This window comes from Apteryx rowi, unplaced genomic scaffold (assembly GCF_003343035.1).
Source record: "Apteryx rowi isolate R43461 unplaced genomic scaffold, aptRow1 scaffold_899, whole genome shotgun sequence".
NCBI classification, from domain to species: domain Eukaryota; kingdom Metazoa; phylum Chordata; class Aves; order Apterygiformes; family Apterygidae; genus Apteryx; species Apteryx rowi.
In genome coordinates, this window is record NW_020451203.1 from 208,338 (window position 1) to 228,185 (window position 19,848).

The 19,848-nt window shown below is 36.9% G+C and overlaps 1 protein-coding gene across 5 annotated transcripts in view; it reads left to right on the forward strand.

Moving 5' to 3' along the window:
• HSD17B4 (hydroxysteroid 17-beta dehydrogenase 4) overlaps positions 1 to 19,848 on the forward strand; it is a 67,509-nt gene that overhangs the window by 20,387 nt on the left and 27,274 nt on the right. For all 5 annotated transcript variants that reach the window (XR_003257731.1, XM_026091091.1, XM_026091092.1 and 2 more), the window contains 6 exons: positions 5,759 to 5,865; positions 6,561 to 6,794; positions 7,378 to 7,429; positions 8,804 to 8,875; positions 10,392 to 10,495; positions 14,578 to 14,643. Coding sequence is in view for 4 of the 5 variants with exons in the window: in XM_026091091.1 (XP_025946876.1) it covers positions 5,759 to 5,865; positions 6,561 to 6,794; positions 7,378 to 7,429; positions 8,804 to 8,875; positions 10,392 to 10,495; positions 14,578 to 14,643 (635 nt within the window). In the remaining variant the exon portion in view is untranslated. The remainder of the gene's footprint in view (positions 1 to 5,758; positions 5,866 to 6,560; positions 6,795 to 7,377; positions 7,430 to 8,803; positions 8,876 to 10,391; positions 10,496 to 14,577; positions 14,644 to 19,848) is intronic.

The following is a 19,848-nucleotide window of genomic DNA, read 5'->3' on the forward strand; positions in this document are numbered from 1 at the left end:
ATTAAAAGTTCTTCCTGCTATGAGAGTCTCTACTTCATTGCCTAAAGGCATTCGACTGTTAAATAAGGGAAACTAATTAAAGTGCTTGCATTAAAAATGAAAAGCTACAACGCCTAATATCTGCAAGTTCAAACTCTTAGAAGATTTCATTAAAATCTATTACCAGCATTAAGTTATTTGATGCTGTGAAGAGCAATTATGTACTAACCATCACGTATAATTATAAAAAATACAATTAGATAAAGTATTTGCTTGTAATTCACTAGAAAATCCCATAATCAGAGATGTTAATCTTGATTCATTATTTGAGCATACTGATAAGAGCATTTTGACTTTAATTTCTTCTGGATTACAAAAAGTAGGATGCTCATGTGTTATTTGAAAGGTAATTTCTCCTACATCTGTAACAACCATGCATAACTGAATACTTGGATTTATTTTGTACTTTTTTTACACAGAATTTTCTTTTTTGAAAGCACAGGGGGAAGTCATCCTCTTCAGGATAAACAAGTTAAATGCTCATTATCTAATTTATGGTTGATAATGTAGTTAGAGCCCTGTTTAGCAACCCTTACTCAGTGTTTGAACTAGAGCATGTTTGCAGTTGTGTATTTCAGCTGTTGGAGACCCTGAACTTTGAAGGCTGACAGGAAGCACAATCTCATTTTCATGTATTAGTGGTGATCCTCTAAAACTAAATGATTAGATTCTTAAAACCGGTCTGATTAAGAAGATCTGATTTATTTTTTTTCCCCCTTCTTTCTGTCATTCTGTAACTTTTTTAAGCACTTCCAAAGTTTCTAGGTTTAGCTCGTTTCCTTGATATGTAAACTGAAAGATAAACAGCTCTTGCTGTACCAGAATGATTTTATAGGGTTTGTGCAATTTTTGTTAACAGGAAATAGCGAATTGTCACTTGATTTGGCCRTTGGTGTTTAATTCAGTAACTTGTGGAAGTTTCTTGGATATCATGACGATGTGCTCAGTAAAGCAATAATTCCTGGTAGCTAGTTGTCCTGCATCCTTCTGAATGAGCAGCTGCTGATTGTGCAATAGTCTTTTGCCCCGCTCCAACCTCCCACCTCAGAAGCTCTCTGATGCAGTGGGGTGAATAACTGACTATACGTGCCTCCTCATTTTGCTTTTAATGCCTCAGGTGTCTTTGGGTGTTCTCTATAGTTTTTTCCTAAGCCTACAAGCTTAGTTCCTGGTGTACATGGAGAAGTTCTGGCAGTTCCTGTCTGCTTCCGGACATTTCTGGTTATAGTCCTGTTTAACTGGCAAAAGATATGGTTACGTATACCTTCACTGCATTATGTCCTTTTAACAAAAGAGAAATCTGAGAACAGACACTTTTTTTTTTTCTTTTTTTTTTTCTTTTTTAAAACAAGCTATGTGACAATTTAGGCCTCATGAAGTCATAGAGATTGAGGATTTAGTTTTGTTGTAATATGCATTCTCCTCTGGTCCTTGTATCAGGATTAGATGATAACAGTGTATTTAATCCAATGTGAAAATGTCACGGCCTCTGAGGCAGCTGTGAATCTGCCTTTTGTGTTAGAGCTTTTGCCTGATATGGATGATGATGCTAATTTTCTTGCTAATAATTAAACTGAATTCATAGTTCTAACTTACTTTATACTACTTCAGAATCAGCTAGAAGTCTTCCAAGAAGATAAGCAGTGCGTAATCAAAGCCTTCGGGTTAAGACGCAGAATCAAGTTACAGTGGCTTTCCAAGTTTCTGTGCATCAGCTGAGCCACTGTAACAAACTCCATGTGCGCCCTTAGGCAGCAGCAATTGCAGAATAATGTGGCTTGACTGAGCCTTTACTAGAGAAGGATTGATCAAACTCTCATTTGCAGTTGGCTGTAACTCAGCTGACAAATTTGTCATGGTAACATGATTGCATGCTTTGAGACAGTGTGAGGTCCTGGACCCCTGCACCAGGGCATGCACGGAAAGACCAAACTAGATGTGATACAGGAGCTTCTGAACATGTGCTGCATGTGCAATAGGTTGCAGTTGTGTATCAGACCTACTGCACGTTGGCATGTTGCCTCCTTGTATTCCCTTTAAGTCAAAGCTAGGTCTGGTAGGCCTTGCCTTCACAGGGCACTACTTCCTTTTGTGTCCTAGTCTTTCTTCCTGTTATCCAAAGGGAGAAATCAAGTTGTGTTCTGAGATAGGTGGAGGACAGCTCCCTGGGCTGCAGGCTGTGTATTACATACAGAGTACTGTAGTATGTATTGCACAGATGTTCAGCTGTTTTTGTTTTCTAAGAAAACAGCACTGGTTCTGTCAGTGTTCTCTGTCCTCTGCCCCTGGTAAGAGCCGTATCTCTTACCCTCCATCTTGCCCTTAATTCTGAACATGCTAGCAGGTTTTAGCTGAATCTTGCAGGTCTCTATCAAGCTCTTGTGTTCATGTGCATTTTTAATTCTCTTAGAAGCTGTAGAAGTACAGAAAGCAACTTGAGTATTCACACTGGCTGACTTCTGGCTGATTTCAAAGGCTGACTTCTGGTGTAGAGCAAATTAATATTAAATACATGGGAGGTGTGTATGTATATATATGTGTGTGTATATAAAAATGAGAACTTTGCACATGAGACAAAAATTGTTCCAGCTTCAATTTCAGCTTCCTTTGTATGTGTTTAAAAGAGTTAAGCACTGGTGCCAGTTCTTCCATACTTTAGGGGTATGGTTCATATACAATGTCCCCAAATTAGAAAGTGAGAGGAATACTTTTGGAAAGAGCCAGGCTTTGCTATGGCTATGCTCAACCTTGCTTCTTCAGGTGAATCTTTTCCTGCTGTCTGCTCATGATTTGCTCTATAGTAGCAGACCATGCTGGGGGTAGTGAACATTTAAGGTTTTAGAATTCATTGATAATAGGACAATTAATAATCAACATTAACAATGACAAAATCAATAAAAAGATTTCCTACTGTTTTTGTTTCTGAGGAGATTATACCCTCCCATGCTATTTCTTGGATCTTAAAAGAACCTCTCTTGGCTTGTCAAGTCAGGTATTGAAAAGTAGAAATTGTCATATTTAAGTTTGCTTGTGAAACCTTAACTTCAGACTTCCTTTTGTGTTTACATGACTGAAACCTCATGATAATGTACCACTCTATGCTTCCCTCCCCCTCTTTTACATTCAGTACACAGAATGAATGCACAAAAGAAAAAATGAAGATTGTGTGAACTACCCTAAAACTCACTTCCTAACTTGAAGGGCATGAATTCACAATCTGTTTTTTTTATGTCTCTGCATTTATTACTGACAACCACAAGGTGCTGCAACCAGAAGCAGAGAAACATTTATGTGGAGCAAGTAGTTTCTACTTAATGAATTTGTAATATTTCATGTTTCTTTTTTTGGCAAGCCGGTAGCCCATAACAATGGACTTGATCTTAACCTCTGTAGTATTTAATACAATAATCTAATTTACTTCTCCTTTGAAATTGTAACCCTACCTCACATAAAGGTTTCATATCTGGTCAACTACTAGAATATCACTGTAAATTTAATGCTATAGGTATTAGTCCAACTTCTTAGACCAGGCAGCAGAAGGCCAGTGAAGACTGAAGTGAATTAGTACGTTGAGGCACATCACTCACACATTACTGTTGCAGCCCTTTAAAGATGAAAGAAATATAGTATTGGGGTTCTTGACTGGAAGAGTTTAGTAAGCTAATAGCTCAGGAAAAAAGAAAGCAACTTTCTTCTTTGGTCTTTAAAAAAAAATCTTTCCCTTCCCTTGGTGATATTCTAGTAGCTTACTTATACCCCTGTAAACTGCCTGAAAGGTTTCTTTTTAAAAATGGTGTTGATATTAAAGTTATTAAGACCTCTTTGGAACATAAATGTATGCATATTGTATACTTTCTACTGAAATCTCTCAAGAAGTTTGGGTCTACAGCCATACACGCATCTCATGCTTTAGATGTCTTTATCATGGATGTAAAGAAATAAACCCAGGAGCCCTTGAAAGAACTTTCCATCCTAAAAGAGAGCTCTTTCCACATAAATATGCTTTGAAAATCAGCAAGACTCTTACTTAAATGATTCTGATATGGTCCAGGTCAAGTACTGTTGCTGACTACAAATATAGCCATAGGCCAAAGTTTAAAAACCGCTTCTGCTGAAGCCTTTTAGAGTTAGGGTAACCCCCAACACATAACCTTAATATTCACCTGTATACTAAATAATTAGCCATTTTTAGAGTCGTGTCATGTCATGTACTCTGGAAGAAAGACTCCTTATACAGGAGACTGCAGCATTCTGCATACTTTAAATTATTGGTTTCTCTATTACTGTTTGTCTTAATGTATGTAATTGCATGTAAAATATATATTGGTAATCTACTTTTGTGATTTCACCATTAAAAATGATAATTATTTCCCTGCATGGAAAATGGGTTGTGGACATAAAAAGGAGGGAAACATTCAGAATTATTCAGAAATCAAAACTTTTCCCTTGCAGATTCTAAAGCAATGTCTTTCTAAAGCTGCTGTTCTAACCTTGCAAGAGTGGTAGAAGCAGTCTGCTTCTCCCAGCAGCTCAATATTGCCTTTCCTTCATGCATTTCATGATGGATTTCCTTTTAAAGGGTTCTCGTCAGTTACAGCTTCCTTATATCTTGCATGCTTTCAGCTTTATGCAAAGTGACAGCGCCTGTACCCAAAGCCACAGCTTGTGTTTAGTGGAAGTGGCTACAACTTTACATTTGTCTGGTAGATGTTCCTATTTTTTCATGAGACTCGGGCCACAAATAAAATATTACAGTGGTACTGGCAGCAAGATTGGGAAGCAAACTGAAGTTTAGGAAATCAAAAATCTACAAGAGAAATATGCAGCTAGCTTGAGGGATATTTAGAAGAATGCTGTGCAATAGAGAGAAGCACAGTTGGTAGGAGCCTGAGGGACAGTGGGAGTCAGTATGGGGATATGAGTTTAGAAACTGAGATGGACACCCACGCAGTGGAAGTGAGCAGCTAAAAGGTAAAAGTAGTTAAATAATGAGTTTCTCCGTTACTTTAAACACTTTTTTCCTCTGTGCATGATTTTCACCACTTTCTGTCTGACCCTTTCTAACACCAGAATGCTCAATATCGATTTTATCCATATTGAGCTTCAAGGAGACAGATGTCCTTGATGGTCTGCATTTACCGTGGCTGAGCTCTGTATTTCCTCTATGCATCATCTCTTGTAATCTTGACATTGTTCAAGCCTCAGTTGTATTTTTCCTTACAATGTGATTCAGGGAAGAGGATAACCACCAGGAGAGATGCCCAGTTACTTGTATTGCAAATAATTTTAAAGATAAGGAGAGGTGTACTAACTTTCAGATGCTTACTTTTGAGACAGTTGAAAAATAATGCTCATTATCTTCTCTTAATACCATGGTTCTGGGAATAAAAGAAATCAAATATTTGCTGACGTATTCTATTTGGCTTAGCTGTTGCTGTATAGCATGAGTTGTGTTTCAGGCACTTGAAATAAATGTCATAGTTGACTACTGGGTGCAGAACTGATGGAGCAGGTGTAGAGACTGCTTATCGCTAACTAGTGCATAGATGTCTATAAAATGCAGCACTGTGCTCAACTGGTAAGTATATATTTTTTGTGTTTAAAAATGAATTGAGAAGTACTAAGCTAAGGCTCATTTGCTTGCATGTTTGTGGCATGTCAGATTGAAGTATCTTCTTTCTGGCTGTTTTCCAATGATTTTTTCCTTTCCTTTCTCTAGAGTCCATAAGTGTTTTGAATGATGCTCTAAGTCAGATAGAGTCTCAAGGAAATGTTTCTATGAATTCCACAAGCTCTGGTTCAGTCGTCTCTTCAGCTGTTGACACTGTAAGTACCTCTTCCTACAAGGCACACTTATAGCTAGCTGAAAACCTTCAGCAAAGAAGCTTATTCCATTGGTAATCAACCTCCACTCCGGCTTGCTGTCTGCAAAAAGAAAGGTGGGTTTAAACTGTGGAATGAGAAAGTGGAATAAGAAACATCTCCAGATTCCGCTCTTCACTTTCCTTACTGTTGGTGGAACTCTTGAGGTTAAATGTATTGAATCTTCTATGATACAAGTGCTTGTAAATTCTGCAAGCATCTTTAATTAGGGTATTGTTCAGAAACAGGAGCAGGGGCTTGCTAGGCAATTCATTTTTTTTGTTCTCTGTCTCTCTCCTTTTTTATATGTACTTTTACTCTTCCTAATTTTATTACAGTGTTAATTATTTCACTCATGATTGGTTTTCAAAAGATATTTATAACACGGCTGGGAGCTGAGCCATGTGAAGTTACACCATTTATTCTTGAAGTAAATTGCTTGCAGAAAGCTATAATGCATTGTGGTAGGGTTTCCTGGACTGCAACAAATACAGTAATGCGTTACAGCATATTTATTGCTTACACAGCACATTTACATGCAACTATACTTTTAAAAAAATGCTCAAAMACGTATTGCTTGATATGAGAATTGTAGGAAGAATACATGTGTAATATTAAAGAGTACCAAGTTTTATTTTATGCTAACTTCTAATTTCTAGGCAAACATCATTGGCCGGGAATTGGCTACCAAAGTGTATACATATACTCACTTAGAGCCTATTCTATATGCTCTTGGTGTGGGAATGTCAACTAAGGATCCAGATCACCTAAAATTTCTCTTTGAAGGAAGTGAAGAGTTCTGCTGTTTACCTAGCTTTGGAGTTATTCCTGCTCAGACTTCAATTTTTGGTGGTGTTCCTTCTCTTCCAGGACTAGATATTGATTTCACAAAGGTATGAAAGAATTAAGTAACTATTTTTGTCTATGCTTTATGTAATTATAAATTGATGGCAATCAGCATGTTTATAATACTTATAAGTGTGCTTCCTTCTAGGAAAGGAAAACTCAGTGTTTTGTATTCTTGCATCCTAAGAAGTAATTTGTCTAGTTCACTTATATAGGCTGTGTTTTCCTAAGCTGCTATGAATTACCAATTTTGTGTTTAAATTCTAACTTGTTATAAATATATTTTATTAAAATGCAAAAGCTTATATCTTGCTCTGAAAATATATTTTGTTGGGGAGGAAATTAAAAAAAAAGGTCTTATTTTGAGAAATGCTGTTTTCTAATAGTAGCTGTATGCTATAGGTAATCTCTGCTAACAGTTTGAATAGTAGTTTAGACCTTTTTTACTTAGTGGGCTGTGAAGTTCTTACAGTAGGCAAACTCCTAGATTTGTCTATATAGATGTATTCYCTTCTGTAAACTTGTAATATTTTTGTTTCCTTCCTGAAATATCTGTACATTCATTTGTAATTGTGATGGGAGAAGCAATAGAATATATTGATTGTTATAGCATTGCCTGTCTTTACATAGATGCTGCATGGTGAGCAGTATCTGGAGCTGTATAAGCCATTACCAACCTCAGGTCAGTCCTTTGTGTTGTGGATTTGCTTGTCACTATGACAACACTTCTTGTAGCCACATTATAAATGGAAATAGGGAGACACTGCTTCAAACTGGATTTGTTGCATCTTCTTTTTGCAAGGGGTGGGGGAGAGTAGAGGCAACCTGCTGCATTGTTGAAGGAACTGTGAAACTCTGTTCTTTGGAAAAGTGGGATCAGGTATTGCTCTTCGGTAGTATACTTAGTACACTCATGCCTAATCTTTGAAATAATAAAAATAAATCTGTAATTGTTTTCGCTTTAGGTGGTCTGAAAAGGAATGAGCCGATTATTTAAGCTGATTATTTATGCTACACGCTGTTCTTCTGTTGCTTCATGCTGTTGCTCTTATTTGATATTAACTAGCAGAACTTTTAATTATTTCTCCAAGGTTGTATCACAGTAGTTTTGTAATGTTTACCTGAAATTACTTTGACAGTGGTTGCATCCTTGCACCTCTAAGAGGATAAGATTTAAATTAGGTATATTAAGGAGGAATGGACATCTTGATGAGGAGGCTTGAAAATATTTCTTGTTCTTCCTGTCAAAATTCTTAACATATTATTTACTGCAGTAGCAAGCTCTTTTCCTAGGTGAATATGTATTTCCAAACTGCAGCACTTGACAGGTGGTTGTTAGACTCATTCAGGATATGTGTGCATGTGTCTGGGTTTCTTCTTTAGTTATTTTTAAAAAATGAGGTTTTCCAGAGTGTAGAACAGGGGGAAGAAAAAGTATGAACCAGTGATAAATGTTATGTTTTTTTATGGTAGCAAAAAGGAAATGTGTGAATGCTGTATTCATTTCAGGACAGTCTGATAATAGATTGCGAGGACTCAGTGAGGTCTTTTTCCCCCACACCTCCGTTTCATAGGCTGATTATACATGTGCCTACATAGCTCTCTAGAACAATAGTATCATTTAAAAAACAAACAAAAAAACTTCATAAATCAGTCAGTATCAGCTCCTGAGTTGAGCTTCCCCTCAGTAGAACTGTAATCACCTCAACCCTCTTGAAGTTGGGGTACACTCTTCATGATAGGAGCTATCTTTAGAGTGAGTTACATATTTGAGTATGAAATGTGATTTGTTAGCTCTGAATACACAAACTAACAAGGTTCTAATAAAAAAACAAAAAAAACCAAAAAACCCTCCAAACTCCCAAATGCTCAGCTATGTTCAGTTTCATTAATTTTGTAATAAATTCCCATGTAATCTTACGCTAAACCAAGATTTGCAAAGATCCCCAGACTCACKTTATTGTTGTTATTATTTAAGAAATGTAAAGAGAGAGCTGCACAGTTCATCATTGAAGCAAAACCTTGAAACATTGTGTGTATTCTTGTTCTCTTACAGGACAGTTAACTTCAGTTTCAACTGTTGCTGATCTACTCGACAAAGGTTCAGGAGCTGTCTTGCTCGTAGATGGTAAGAAGGTTTATGTTGTTTTAAGGGCATGCAGTTAAATCCGACAGGCTTAACGTTTAACTAGCTCTAACAGTGACTGCTAGCCTTTCCACGCTGAAGACCTTGTTAAATCTCAATGAGAGCTGAGAAATGAGCTAGTTTGCAATAGCTGTGTAATGTCTAATGTCATTGTTCCTGGGCATCTGAGGTTCTGAAATCAAGAATACTGGTTTTGGAAAGATTTCGGAGAAAATTTGGCTTCTGCCTATGTAAGTGAAATACTGCATTATGGAAACTGAACAAACTTCTTTATTACTAGTACTTGGTCCTATCTGGAGGCAGCCATTTTAGATTCTGCCACCCTTCAACAAGGGTGTGTGTGTGTCAGGAGAGTTTGAAAAGGTTAGTCATATGGGTATGCTGTGCTGTTAGTCTCATTGGTGGAACAGCCCTCTGTAATAGCCTGTCCTGGATTCTTTTTATCTATAAAAAAGTATAAATATTTATTATAATACATATTATAAATATAATATAATATGTATTTATATATTTTAAATAAAAAATATTTCTTCCCTCTTGGATCCAAGTTGAAGGATCTGAATGTCTCTGAAAGTCCTTGAGTCATTACTTGCTGAATTTTGGTATCTTTAGGCGTGATATACCAAAGCCATTTGGAAAATTAGGTTGTAAGAGTAGATTAATGAATCTCAAACACTCTTGTGGTCCCCCCCCACCAATATATGGATAAAATTTTAAAAAGATGTTTTCTGTACTCTGTCCCTTTGTTTCTTCTAGTTGTATTTTTCTTCTGTATTTGGCTAACATTAAGCCTGTCTATTTCTGCAAAACACATAAGTTCTGTTTTGAGCAGAATCTTAGTGGTTTTTAAATTTCTTCTGTAACTGGAAATAAACATTATTAACACTATAGTAAATTTCAGTTTAAGGCTTAATGGAGTGGAGTAGGCAGGAATTGGAAATAGCTAGATCTCAATGATTGTGTGCAAGAAGTTTAACAAATCAAAACTTGCTTCGAAAAGAAGTAGTATGTGACCTTAAACTAAAGCTTGCTCTGGAGCTCTTTTCATACCTGATACTAATACAGCTCTTTGTATGAATTGGTAATGTGCTTTCCACACTAGGGATTCTTAATAGCTTCTAATACATCATATTTTATGGCACAGTTCTATCATACTTAAATAAACTGCTAATGGTGTGTGAAATGCTGAAATAAATATTAATTTCAGCCCTGTGTTGTCAAATATTTTTAACACTTTGAATGTCATCAGCATTTTGATAGCTCATTTTTTAATTTTAATGCTTTCATATAAAGAAAATTCATGATAATGTTGTTTGAAACAGGTCATCAATCTTCAGTAGTCAGGCACTGACTAGTGCAATGTGAAAGTGACCCTTGTTCTGTAACTTGTTAAACTGAGTTTTGGCATGTTTGAATTGAAACTCTGTATCTACCATGTTACAAAAGAAAGGAAGATCAAAGGCAGAATAGACAGCCTTCCTCTTTTGTTGTCTTTCAGTGAATACCTATTGTGGAAAGGAGCTATTGTGTTATAATCAGTTCACTTTGTTTTTTGTTGGAGCTGGAGGATTTGGTGGAAAGCGAACATCTGAAAAAGCCAAGGTAAATTCAAGCTTATTGATATTAAAAAAAAAAAAAAAACAACTTAATATTGCAAGAAAAACATATGCTATATCAACCAGAAATGGTAAATTAGCATTTGAGCAGTGTAGCAGTGCAAGCTCAAATTCAATCTAAATAGTTCTGTTCATTGAAGAGTCTGAGGGGAATGGTACTGTTCAGGGCCTGGAAAATCAGTGGTTCTCACAACTAGGAAAGAAAGTGAATTGCTGAACATGCTACTGATTAGATATTCATACATTTAAACATTTGAAATTACAGATATTAAATGTCCTGTTGGCATACAGAATGAGAGACTGTCTGGCAAATGTTAAGAATCTAAATTAAGTTGGATCGCTTTAGCTCTGAATAAACCAAAAAGCAAAAGAGACTTTGAAAACTGGTATTTTGGTATCTTGTACCACACTACATCTGGTAAAAGCTGTCTGCTTCTCAATAAGTATCTAATCCTTTCTATAATGTGTTAATAACAAGTCTTATGTGAAGACTCGGTTGCTTCACAGGAAGTAAGGACATGATTTAATGTCTACTGAGGGATCTGAAATAACTAGCAGTCATCTGTGGACTTGGAATTAGAAAATAATATCAGAAATTAATTAAAATATATATTTGGAAAGAATGTTGTGGACAGAAAGCTCCTCTGCAGGATTTGTATTTAATCTTGTAGAAGAAGGACTTTTGAAGTAGACCATCTAGCAGACTGTAACCTGAAGTAGCTGAATTTGACCCAATTAATTACATAAAAGTAGTAAAAGCTACTTCAGGTTAGACTCTGAGCTGTGCTGAAGTCCTTAAACTCCTGCTGCTGTAGGTCAGGTTGCAGAGGCTATCAGTTGAACTGTCCAATTTGACAAGAGTCATATTGACTTTAGGTTTTAGGAAGCCCAGATGTAAGCTTTGCAAGCAAAAGAAACTGCCTGTTTTTTGTTTAATTGCTCCCAATCAAGATCTCCATAAATGAGCTATAAATTTCTTGTTAGAAACTAGCTGAAAAAGGTTTTATTTTCACAGTCTACTTTTGATCTTCATGATCTTCAAGAGACCTCTTGGATCAGAACAAGAACAAAGAAATTGCTTTTATTTATAGGTCTTGGTGTTTTCAAGAACCTTCTGGGAGCTTTACCTCTSTTATGCATAGCTGTAAGAGCAGAGTTTTTGGCTGCTATTGTTTAAGCATGGGCAGGGAGGGATGGCAGGAAGAAGGATGAGATCGTAGAGACGTTGTCTAGGGGCCTTCTCCTGGGCTGCTGCATTGTGCCAACTAGGCTCATGACAGAGTCTGTTTTTCTGGCTTAAACCCATCTCAACTTTCCTGTCATGACTGCATTTCCACTTTCGCTTCAAGGCTCACAGCCCCAGTTGGGAATACATGATCTGTGTTTCCTCAGTTTAGCATTGCAGTGTATTCTGCTGCTCCAGCTCAGAACATTTTATTTCTCGTGTGTGTGTGGGGGGGGGGGGTACTGCTGTTATTCATACTGAAAAATAAACTGATACCTAGTGATAATTCTGGGTGTACATATATGGAGGGTATGTTAATATTTAATGTTGATAAGTAAAATGCTTTTCATGTGTTAAACATATAGTCACATTTATTAGCACAGTATTATTATTAAAAGATGTTTGCTCTAGTAAAAAGCTTAGTTTGTTTGCTGAGGCGTGCTCTGATAAATGGTGTTAGGTTTGAGCTTGCAATTTCTGGAAGAACCTCTAGGTGTAGCTCTTTATAAATCTAAGAGTGTGTGAGTTTGGAAAGCATGAGGAGAAAAAGCTCAAAATAACAATTTTGTTCTTATTTCCCCTGGAGTGGAACTCCTGCATCTTGGGAGAGGGTTAGCAGGTGACAAACAATGTCACAATGCATAGTGTGTATGCCCAAATGCATGAAGTAGCTCTTCAGCTACTTCATATAAACATAGTATTTAAAGAGAGAATGGTAATAAGGGCAGGGCCAGCTATGACAGAACGTTGTTCTAGACTAGAGCCTTGAGGCACTACTGTAACAAATAGTCAGCTGGACCTAGTATTATAAGCTCAATATTTTCAGTTATTTATAATAACAGATTTATAAATTTGTAAGCTATTTTCTACTTAAATATGTACCAGTTATATGAAAGCTTTCCCATATGTAACTTTACAGGTCGAATCTTGAGATGCATGCTGCTTCAAAGGGAAATGGGAGAAGCTTCTGTCCAGTATAATAAATTCACAGAATATTTTTGTGGATGGAATATAATGTTCTGTGTGACAGAACCCTTAATTCTTCTGTAATCAGCTTTATAATAGCGCATGTAAAAATAGTGGTTGAATGAAATGTTGTTAATCTTTAATGATGGCATCAGAGAGTCCAGTGTGGTGCCTTTGGACTTTTTTGTGAAATATCGTACTTATGGCAACCATAATGTCTTCACTCTGTTTTGGTGAATAATGAGAATGCTATATAAATTACTTTATTGTACATTTTAATATGTAAAGAATGCATGTTTCAAGCAACAGTACCTCTTGCGAAAGAAGAAAACATAAAATATGCAATCTAGTTAAGATAAGGCAGGGATAGCAAAGTCAGCAGCCTTTCTGCAGCAAGAAGTCAGTTCCAAACCACAGATTTTCCTACTTTGTCTTCACAGACCTTCCCAAATAAAAAAAAAAAATCCTTCATGTCCCTCTCTGCCAAAAGCAATCCCTAACTGAGCAGGCATATTTTGCAGTGCATCTTTTTGTCATTTTACAGATTCACTACATCTGCGAACCAAGGTGAACATATTTCCAAGTTAAGGTCTATCATGAGCAACACCTTTTGTAAATTATGTTTCTCCTTGGAGTTGGATGCCCTCTGACGAAGGGGTTTCCTTAATTTATTCATAAGTTTATTAGTTTCAATCTCTTTAGGGCTCAGGCTGAGTTTCTTTTAAACTGATTGGAAATCCATAGGGAAGCCATTTGTGTTTTGAAAGCCTTTTAGGCGGTGGTTCTGTTATCAAGCCTGCTAAGCTATGTTACTGCTAACTGTGCAGCCTCCGCGTGAGTTAATGCGTAGGGCCCTTGTTGTACTCCAAAGCGACAAAGGCGGCAGGAGTGATGTTATTAAGCCTCCCAGCCAAGTGGTATATTTGCTGTGCTGTAATAAATAGAAGAGAGCTTCTACTGGTTTTAGATGTGAAACTATTCAGCCCTCGATTTCTGTTGATTTCTTTTTTATTCCAGGAAAAGCTTACGCAAACTGCCATTAAGTAGGTTCCTTAGTCAAGTTGCTTCTTCTCATTTTAGTTTAAGCTAGTTTCTCTTTGTTTGTTTTGTGTTTTTTTTTTTTTGGGGGGGGGGGCAGGGAAACTCCATGAAGAGTGGGTAAAAAATTCAGCTATTTTAATAGTTTAAATTGGTTATAGTATTTTGTCTCTGTGCTTATCTAAGATGTTCTCTGGCAGTCTGTTGGTGAAGTTTACAGGCTTCGAAACCAAACAACAAAGCTGAAGATTGCATGAGAAATGGCTTTTTTATAATGCCATAGGGCTTAAAATACAGCTTGTAATTACAAAGACAAAAAAGAAAAAAAAATCAAAGGGAAAAAAGAAAAAAGAGCTGGAAGCTATTACAAGCCCAAAAGTGATGTAGTTCAAAAGTGAGGTAGTAAATTTTTTTATTCTATTGAGCTTTTTAAAGCGTTATTTTAAAAGCTTCATTTTCACTTCTGTGTAACATTGGTTTATATAAGCTGAAATTGGCACTAGATGGAAAGCTTTGGTTTTACAGGAGAACTAATTTTTGGAGGTGAATAATTCTTTTTAGGATAACTTGAAAGAAATTGATCAGCTAGGTCTTGTAACTGTTAGGCTGATCTGATGCCTCAGGATCACCATCTTCTATAGAGATGAACTTGAGAAGAGACTTTTTTTGGCATGCAGATTTTTTTTCCTATTTGTCCTTAAATATAAAAAGCGGGGAGGGAAACCCAAACAGCCTTGGAAATACTTCTTCTCTTAATAAATACCTTACAATGATTCTAGCATGGGTACAGATAAGAGATTTTTGCAGTGAAATATTGATATTACTTCTTTTGCTTTTAGGTAACAGTGAATCCACCCAGGAGACCCCCTGATGCTGTACTTTCTGATGTCACAACAGCTGATCAGGTAAGGTTTTGTGTGCTTAAGGTGTGAACAGTTTTGTTTGACTTGGAGAAAGGAATATGATGTTCACTAATAGTTCAAATTTTCTGTTGTACTAAAATGAAATTAGAATTTGTGCTAGGTTAAGTTATGATAGTGTGTATTCAAAGTACTATCTAAGATAATTCTCTTTATAAGGCTGATACAATTTTATTGTACTTTAATTATAAAATACTACATAGTATAGAGGAAAAGAAATAATGAACGTTTCATATTCTATTGTAGTGAGAAAAAAGGTTCAAAACTTACAAAATTTACAGAGTGTAACAACGGATGGTGCAAGCAAAGAGTACTTAAAATAGTGACTTAAAATAGTCATGAGTGGTTGAAGTTTCACTGTTATGAAAAAGCTAAATTTCTGATTGCGTATACAGGAGGTTAAAGAAGCAAGTAGACAGGAAAACATGAAAAACTGGTAGATGTCTGTCCATATACATTTCCTTCTGCCCATAGTCCCAGCTGCTTCACAGGCAGCTACTTCCTGAAAACAAAAAACTGAGTAAATAAATGTCTTACTCTTCTGAGGGTCAGCAAATGCAGATGTCAGACAAACAAGAAAGGAAAATCAGGAGCTACCAGTATTAAGACACCAAACAGTATTTTCAAGGGAACATGGTCATGTTGAGGTGGCAGTAGCTTTGGGGCATGCTATTAAATTTGAGAGCATCAGCTGAGTGGTGGTAACTGATGTCTGCTTAGCCTCTGATTATATAGAGAGTAATTCAATTTAGTCTCATCTTGTTTCACCATATGGGATTTCCGTGCCCCTGTTCTGCAAGCTGAGAGAATGCAGAAGGACAGTTATTCTCAGCAAGTTACCATGCCAGCTGATTCACGTGCCTGGGGTCCAAGTTAGCCCCACCAATTAAAACCAGATAAGAGATTTCAGCTCAGCATTTCTATCACTGATGTACTTGCTGCATCCTAAAATTCACGGCCTAGATAAAGGTGACACGGATGTCTCACTCTTCTGAATAGTCTTCATCAAAGTGAGCAAGCTGAGCGACAAATGGGGAACAGTGAGAGAGTGCCCTGTTCTTGAGAGGTGGTTAAATACAGTGGAATATGTTTTCTTGCAGCTGGCACTTTAACCAGGATAGTCTTTTATTCCTTGGGAAATAAGGGCTGGTGGGGAAAAGAAATTATTAGATGAAATGCAGCTGCCTTAATAGCCTGGTAGTTAAAACACTTGTTTTGAATATTGGAGCCCTGGTTCAAATTCTTGTTTGTGTGGTTGTATCAGACTTGATCCAGTTCCATCAACTTGCAGATGACTTCTATGCACCCCTTGTTCGTAGAGTAATCTTAATTTCTGTGCCTCAAACTCTCATGTTTAGATTTTTTACTGTGTATCCGATGTTAAGTTCGTCAGATAAAAGAAGATGGTAATGACCCTATAATACAGAGGTTAGGAGACTTTGCTACTGCAAAGTAAGTGGCTTCTGGTTTTATTCACTTAAGTGGAATGGTTTCAAGAGAGAATGAGAGCCTTCAGCATACATTATAGCAAAATCTTTGTAATATTAAGCCAGTTGTTGGGTATTTTCAGTTCAAACTGCTATTCAAAATTAGGGGAAGGACTTGAGCCTGGATTTCTCATGGTTCAGGTTAGAGTTACAATGACTTGATTTTTGGAAATAAAGGAAGTGGCACAGAGTAGCCACCAAACAGTGTTATTTTATGATTTGCTCTGACAGGTAGGTGTACTAGGAGAATTCCTCTCCAATTAGATCTTGCAGGAATCTCAGGCAGGGAACTTTGAGAATCTCAGGCAGGCTTATCTGCCAAATTGTTCGGTAGCATCTGTGCTTAAGTGACGATGCCTGTATATTGAGGGAGAATGTGTATGATTTGAACTCTTCTGGAAGAAATACAGACTTCTTCCATGTGAAGGACAGCTTGGGGAGGTGTCATGAAGATTTTACATTTTGGTGTCTGGAATGACACATAACTGCCTAAGGTTTTTTGGAAATGGAAGCTGGCATGCAAATCGCATAGGTGTTTATGATTTTTCTTTTTTCTAACTGTTTAAATGCAGAAAGGTATTGGCTGAAATGACTATTGGTGCTCAGTCATCACAGTCAATTTCTAGGTTGTATTTGAATTAGCCACTGAATTCATCTTAATTTCCAGTAATTCTTGTGACATTCAGCAGTCATTTTTTGTGCTATTGCAATTACACTGCTAAACTGATCTTTTTAGTTAGGGTTGTTTCCCCTTAACTTTCCTCTAGTATGTTCATGAAGTAAAATTCCTCATAACCAGACTATCATGCATCTTTTAAAAAAAAAAAAGTTTTCAGTGATGACTCCTACCTTTCAGTGAAGACAACAGACTCTGATTATACTGGATTTTATCTTCAGTCCAATGGTAACTACATGCTGCCACTGTGCTGAGACACCTCCCTAGGTTCACCAGACTGAGCACATTGCACTTGTACTTGCACTACATGGAAAGCTCAAAGATACTAAAAACACCGATTTTAGAGGAGGAATGTGATTTGCATGTATACAGATGGAGAGAAGTGCTGTTTAGTGAAGAGGAGACTGGGAACAGACAGGAGACAGGGCTAGTAGCCCAGTCACTTTTCTTTTTTCTTTTTCTTTCTTTTTTCTTTCCTTTTTTCTTTTTTCTTTTTTTTTTTTCTTTTAACACCCTTCTCTGTGTTAACAGAATAGAGGCTACAGCACCCTTCAGTTCCCTGAAACATGATTGGTTTTCTGCATGTCAGCCTCCGTTGACAGAACAAACTGATTCTTATGGTTAGGGGTACCAAAAACTAACAACAGGTAGTGTAATAAATGTTGATTGCTTTCAGATCTGTTCCCATTCCTAGGAAGTTACTTAAGCTCCAACCAGTGCTTATGAATGAGTGCCAATACCATACTATAAGCTGCTTATAGGTGAAAGATGGTTAAGGAAAATCTACCAGATGTACCTGGCCTTCTAAAAGGTTTTAAATTGCATCCTGCCAAATAAGGGCATAAAAACACTTCCTCTGTGATGCTCATGATTTTTCCACAAAGAACTAGGTGACTTTTTCCATGTCACAGTGTTATGTAGAAATACCACGTGCTGTGGCATTTTCCTGGCCTGTTCTCTCTCTGTAACCTGAGCCATTCTTTACTAGATTTACTGTCATAAATCTTTTGGATAGAATAGACCTTTTGACAGAAGATCAAGAAGTCTAGAAAATGTTTGACTGTTAGCTGTTTAGCAAGAAATAAATCATTCAATTTCAGCCCTGTAGGGAATGTTTAATGTAGCTACAGAGCTTTGGTATCACCAAGTTACTCTTATCCTGCTGGCTCTCAAAGCAGTGCCTTAAATGAACGAATGAAAAGAGATTCCTCTAAATGGTTCCTCATGCAATTAGGATACACAGTTAATGACCTGTGTCTCTGGAGAATTCTCTCTTCACCCTTTTCCCAAATGAGTTTGATTTTTTGAGAATTAATTTTTTGGTGACAAAAACAAAACAAGCTGCAGTGAGTATTAAAACTGGAAGACGGCTAAGGGTTGCTTTTTGAATAAGGAAATAATTGTAGGGTCATGGATTTTGGGGAGGCTTTCTGTGTTGTTTATAAAAACAATATTTGCCATATTGTTGCAGCATGATCTGGTTTTTCTTAGGAGGCTGATGGAAAAAAATGAGCTGTTCTGTAACTTCAGATAGCAAAATTAATATTCAGGATACATAGCCTTGGAACGGTAAATAGAGAGTAAAACAGGGATGGAACAGACAGTATAATAGTAGCCAGTAAAATACAGAATTTTTCAGGAAGCCACTTCAATTTGAATATTCTGTGTTTCTTCCCTCTTTCTCTTCTGAAAACTACTGGTGCTGTTTGCCTAAATGAAAAACTGAAGCTATAAGAAGTGGAGTTTGCAGTACTATTGCATTTTTGTTAATGTCAACTCATTTCATGTCAAAAGTTTTAACAGATATGGTACTAACTGAAAAACAATATCATGTATTTAGACTAAAACATGCTCCCACTTGTCCGAATTCTGATTCTGAATATTCTTTGGGATTCACATTGATAGACAGGGAGAAATATGCATAATGACGAAGTAGAAAAGACCATTTAGTTCAATTTTGAAAAATGCAATTTCTCAGTCTGGCATTGAGTCTCCTTTGGGACCAGTTGTGTACGTGCAACTGAGCAGTAGAGCAGCGCTCTATAGGGCTCTGCAAAGCAGTGTGATGTCAGCTCTCACCTGTGAATTTCTCCCAGAGCTATTTTTCCATGCAGCTTGGGGTATCTCTGCCACATGTTGCCTTTTGTATGGTTTGCAGGGTCAGGAAAATTGGCTATCCTTGCTTTCAGGAATGTTTTAAATTCCTTCTGAGAGCTGATGAAACTCAGGGGACCGATACTGGTCCGCTGGAAGGAAAAGCTTTTTGATACTGTGTCAGTTTTAAGGTGCTTTTCAAAAGTTTGGAAGTATTGCGGAGTCTCTAAAAAGATAAAAATTTCAAATAAAGCTTGCTCTGTGTGTAGTCTTAATGCCCTGTGTATGTAATGCCTTATAATACAGTTTTCAGTTATACAGTCGTAATGGTGTATTTGTTCTCAGTCCTTGCAGAACTCCTTCCGCAGGCAAAGAGGCGGCTCTGGGCATAAACCAAAACAGAGTAGGAAATCTGTTTTCCTGTGTTGCTTCATGCAGCAGGTTGCATTGTGAGAAGGAGTAATGAGAGGAACATGATCTCAGGGTTAGGGACTGGTTGGAAATGCAGCTTTTGGACAATGGATTTGCTTTCTTTTTTTCCAAAGAATTTCTGTGCTCTGTGGGTGGTTGTTTAATTAGATAACCCAGAGTACTAGGATATGGGTACTTCTTATTTGGTGGCTGATGAGAAGATTGAATTTGATACCTAGGAATATGACTAAGAAGAGTGAACACTGCAAGCTGAAATTGAAATTAATAGAAACTCTGAACTTCTAGTGTGTTGTGCTTTTAAAATATGATGTGCTTTGAAACATCAGGCCTTCAAATGTTAAACTGGAGAGCCAGAATTGGTTTGTACTGCTGACAGTTATGACCCTTTTTGCTATCATGTAGTTCCAATCTATAAAGTGAGGATGTTTATATAGGTATGGGACATTTTAATTCTATAGGAAATGTTTTAAGGAGTGGCATATAGCATCTAATGGTGCTTTT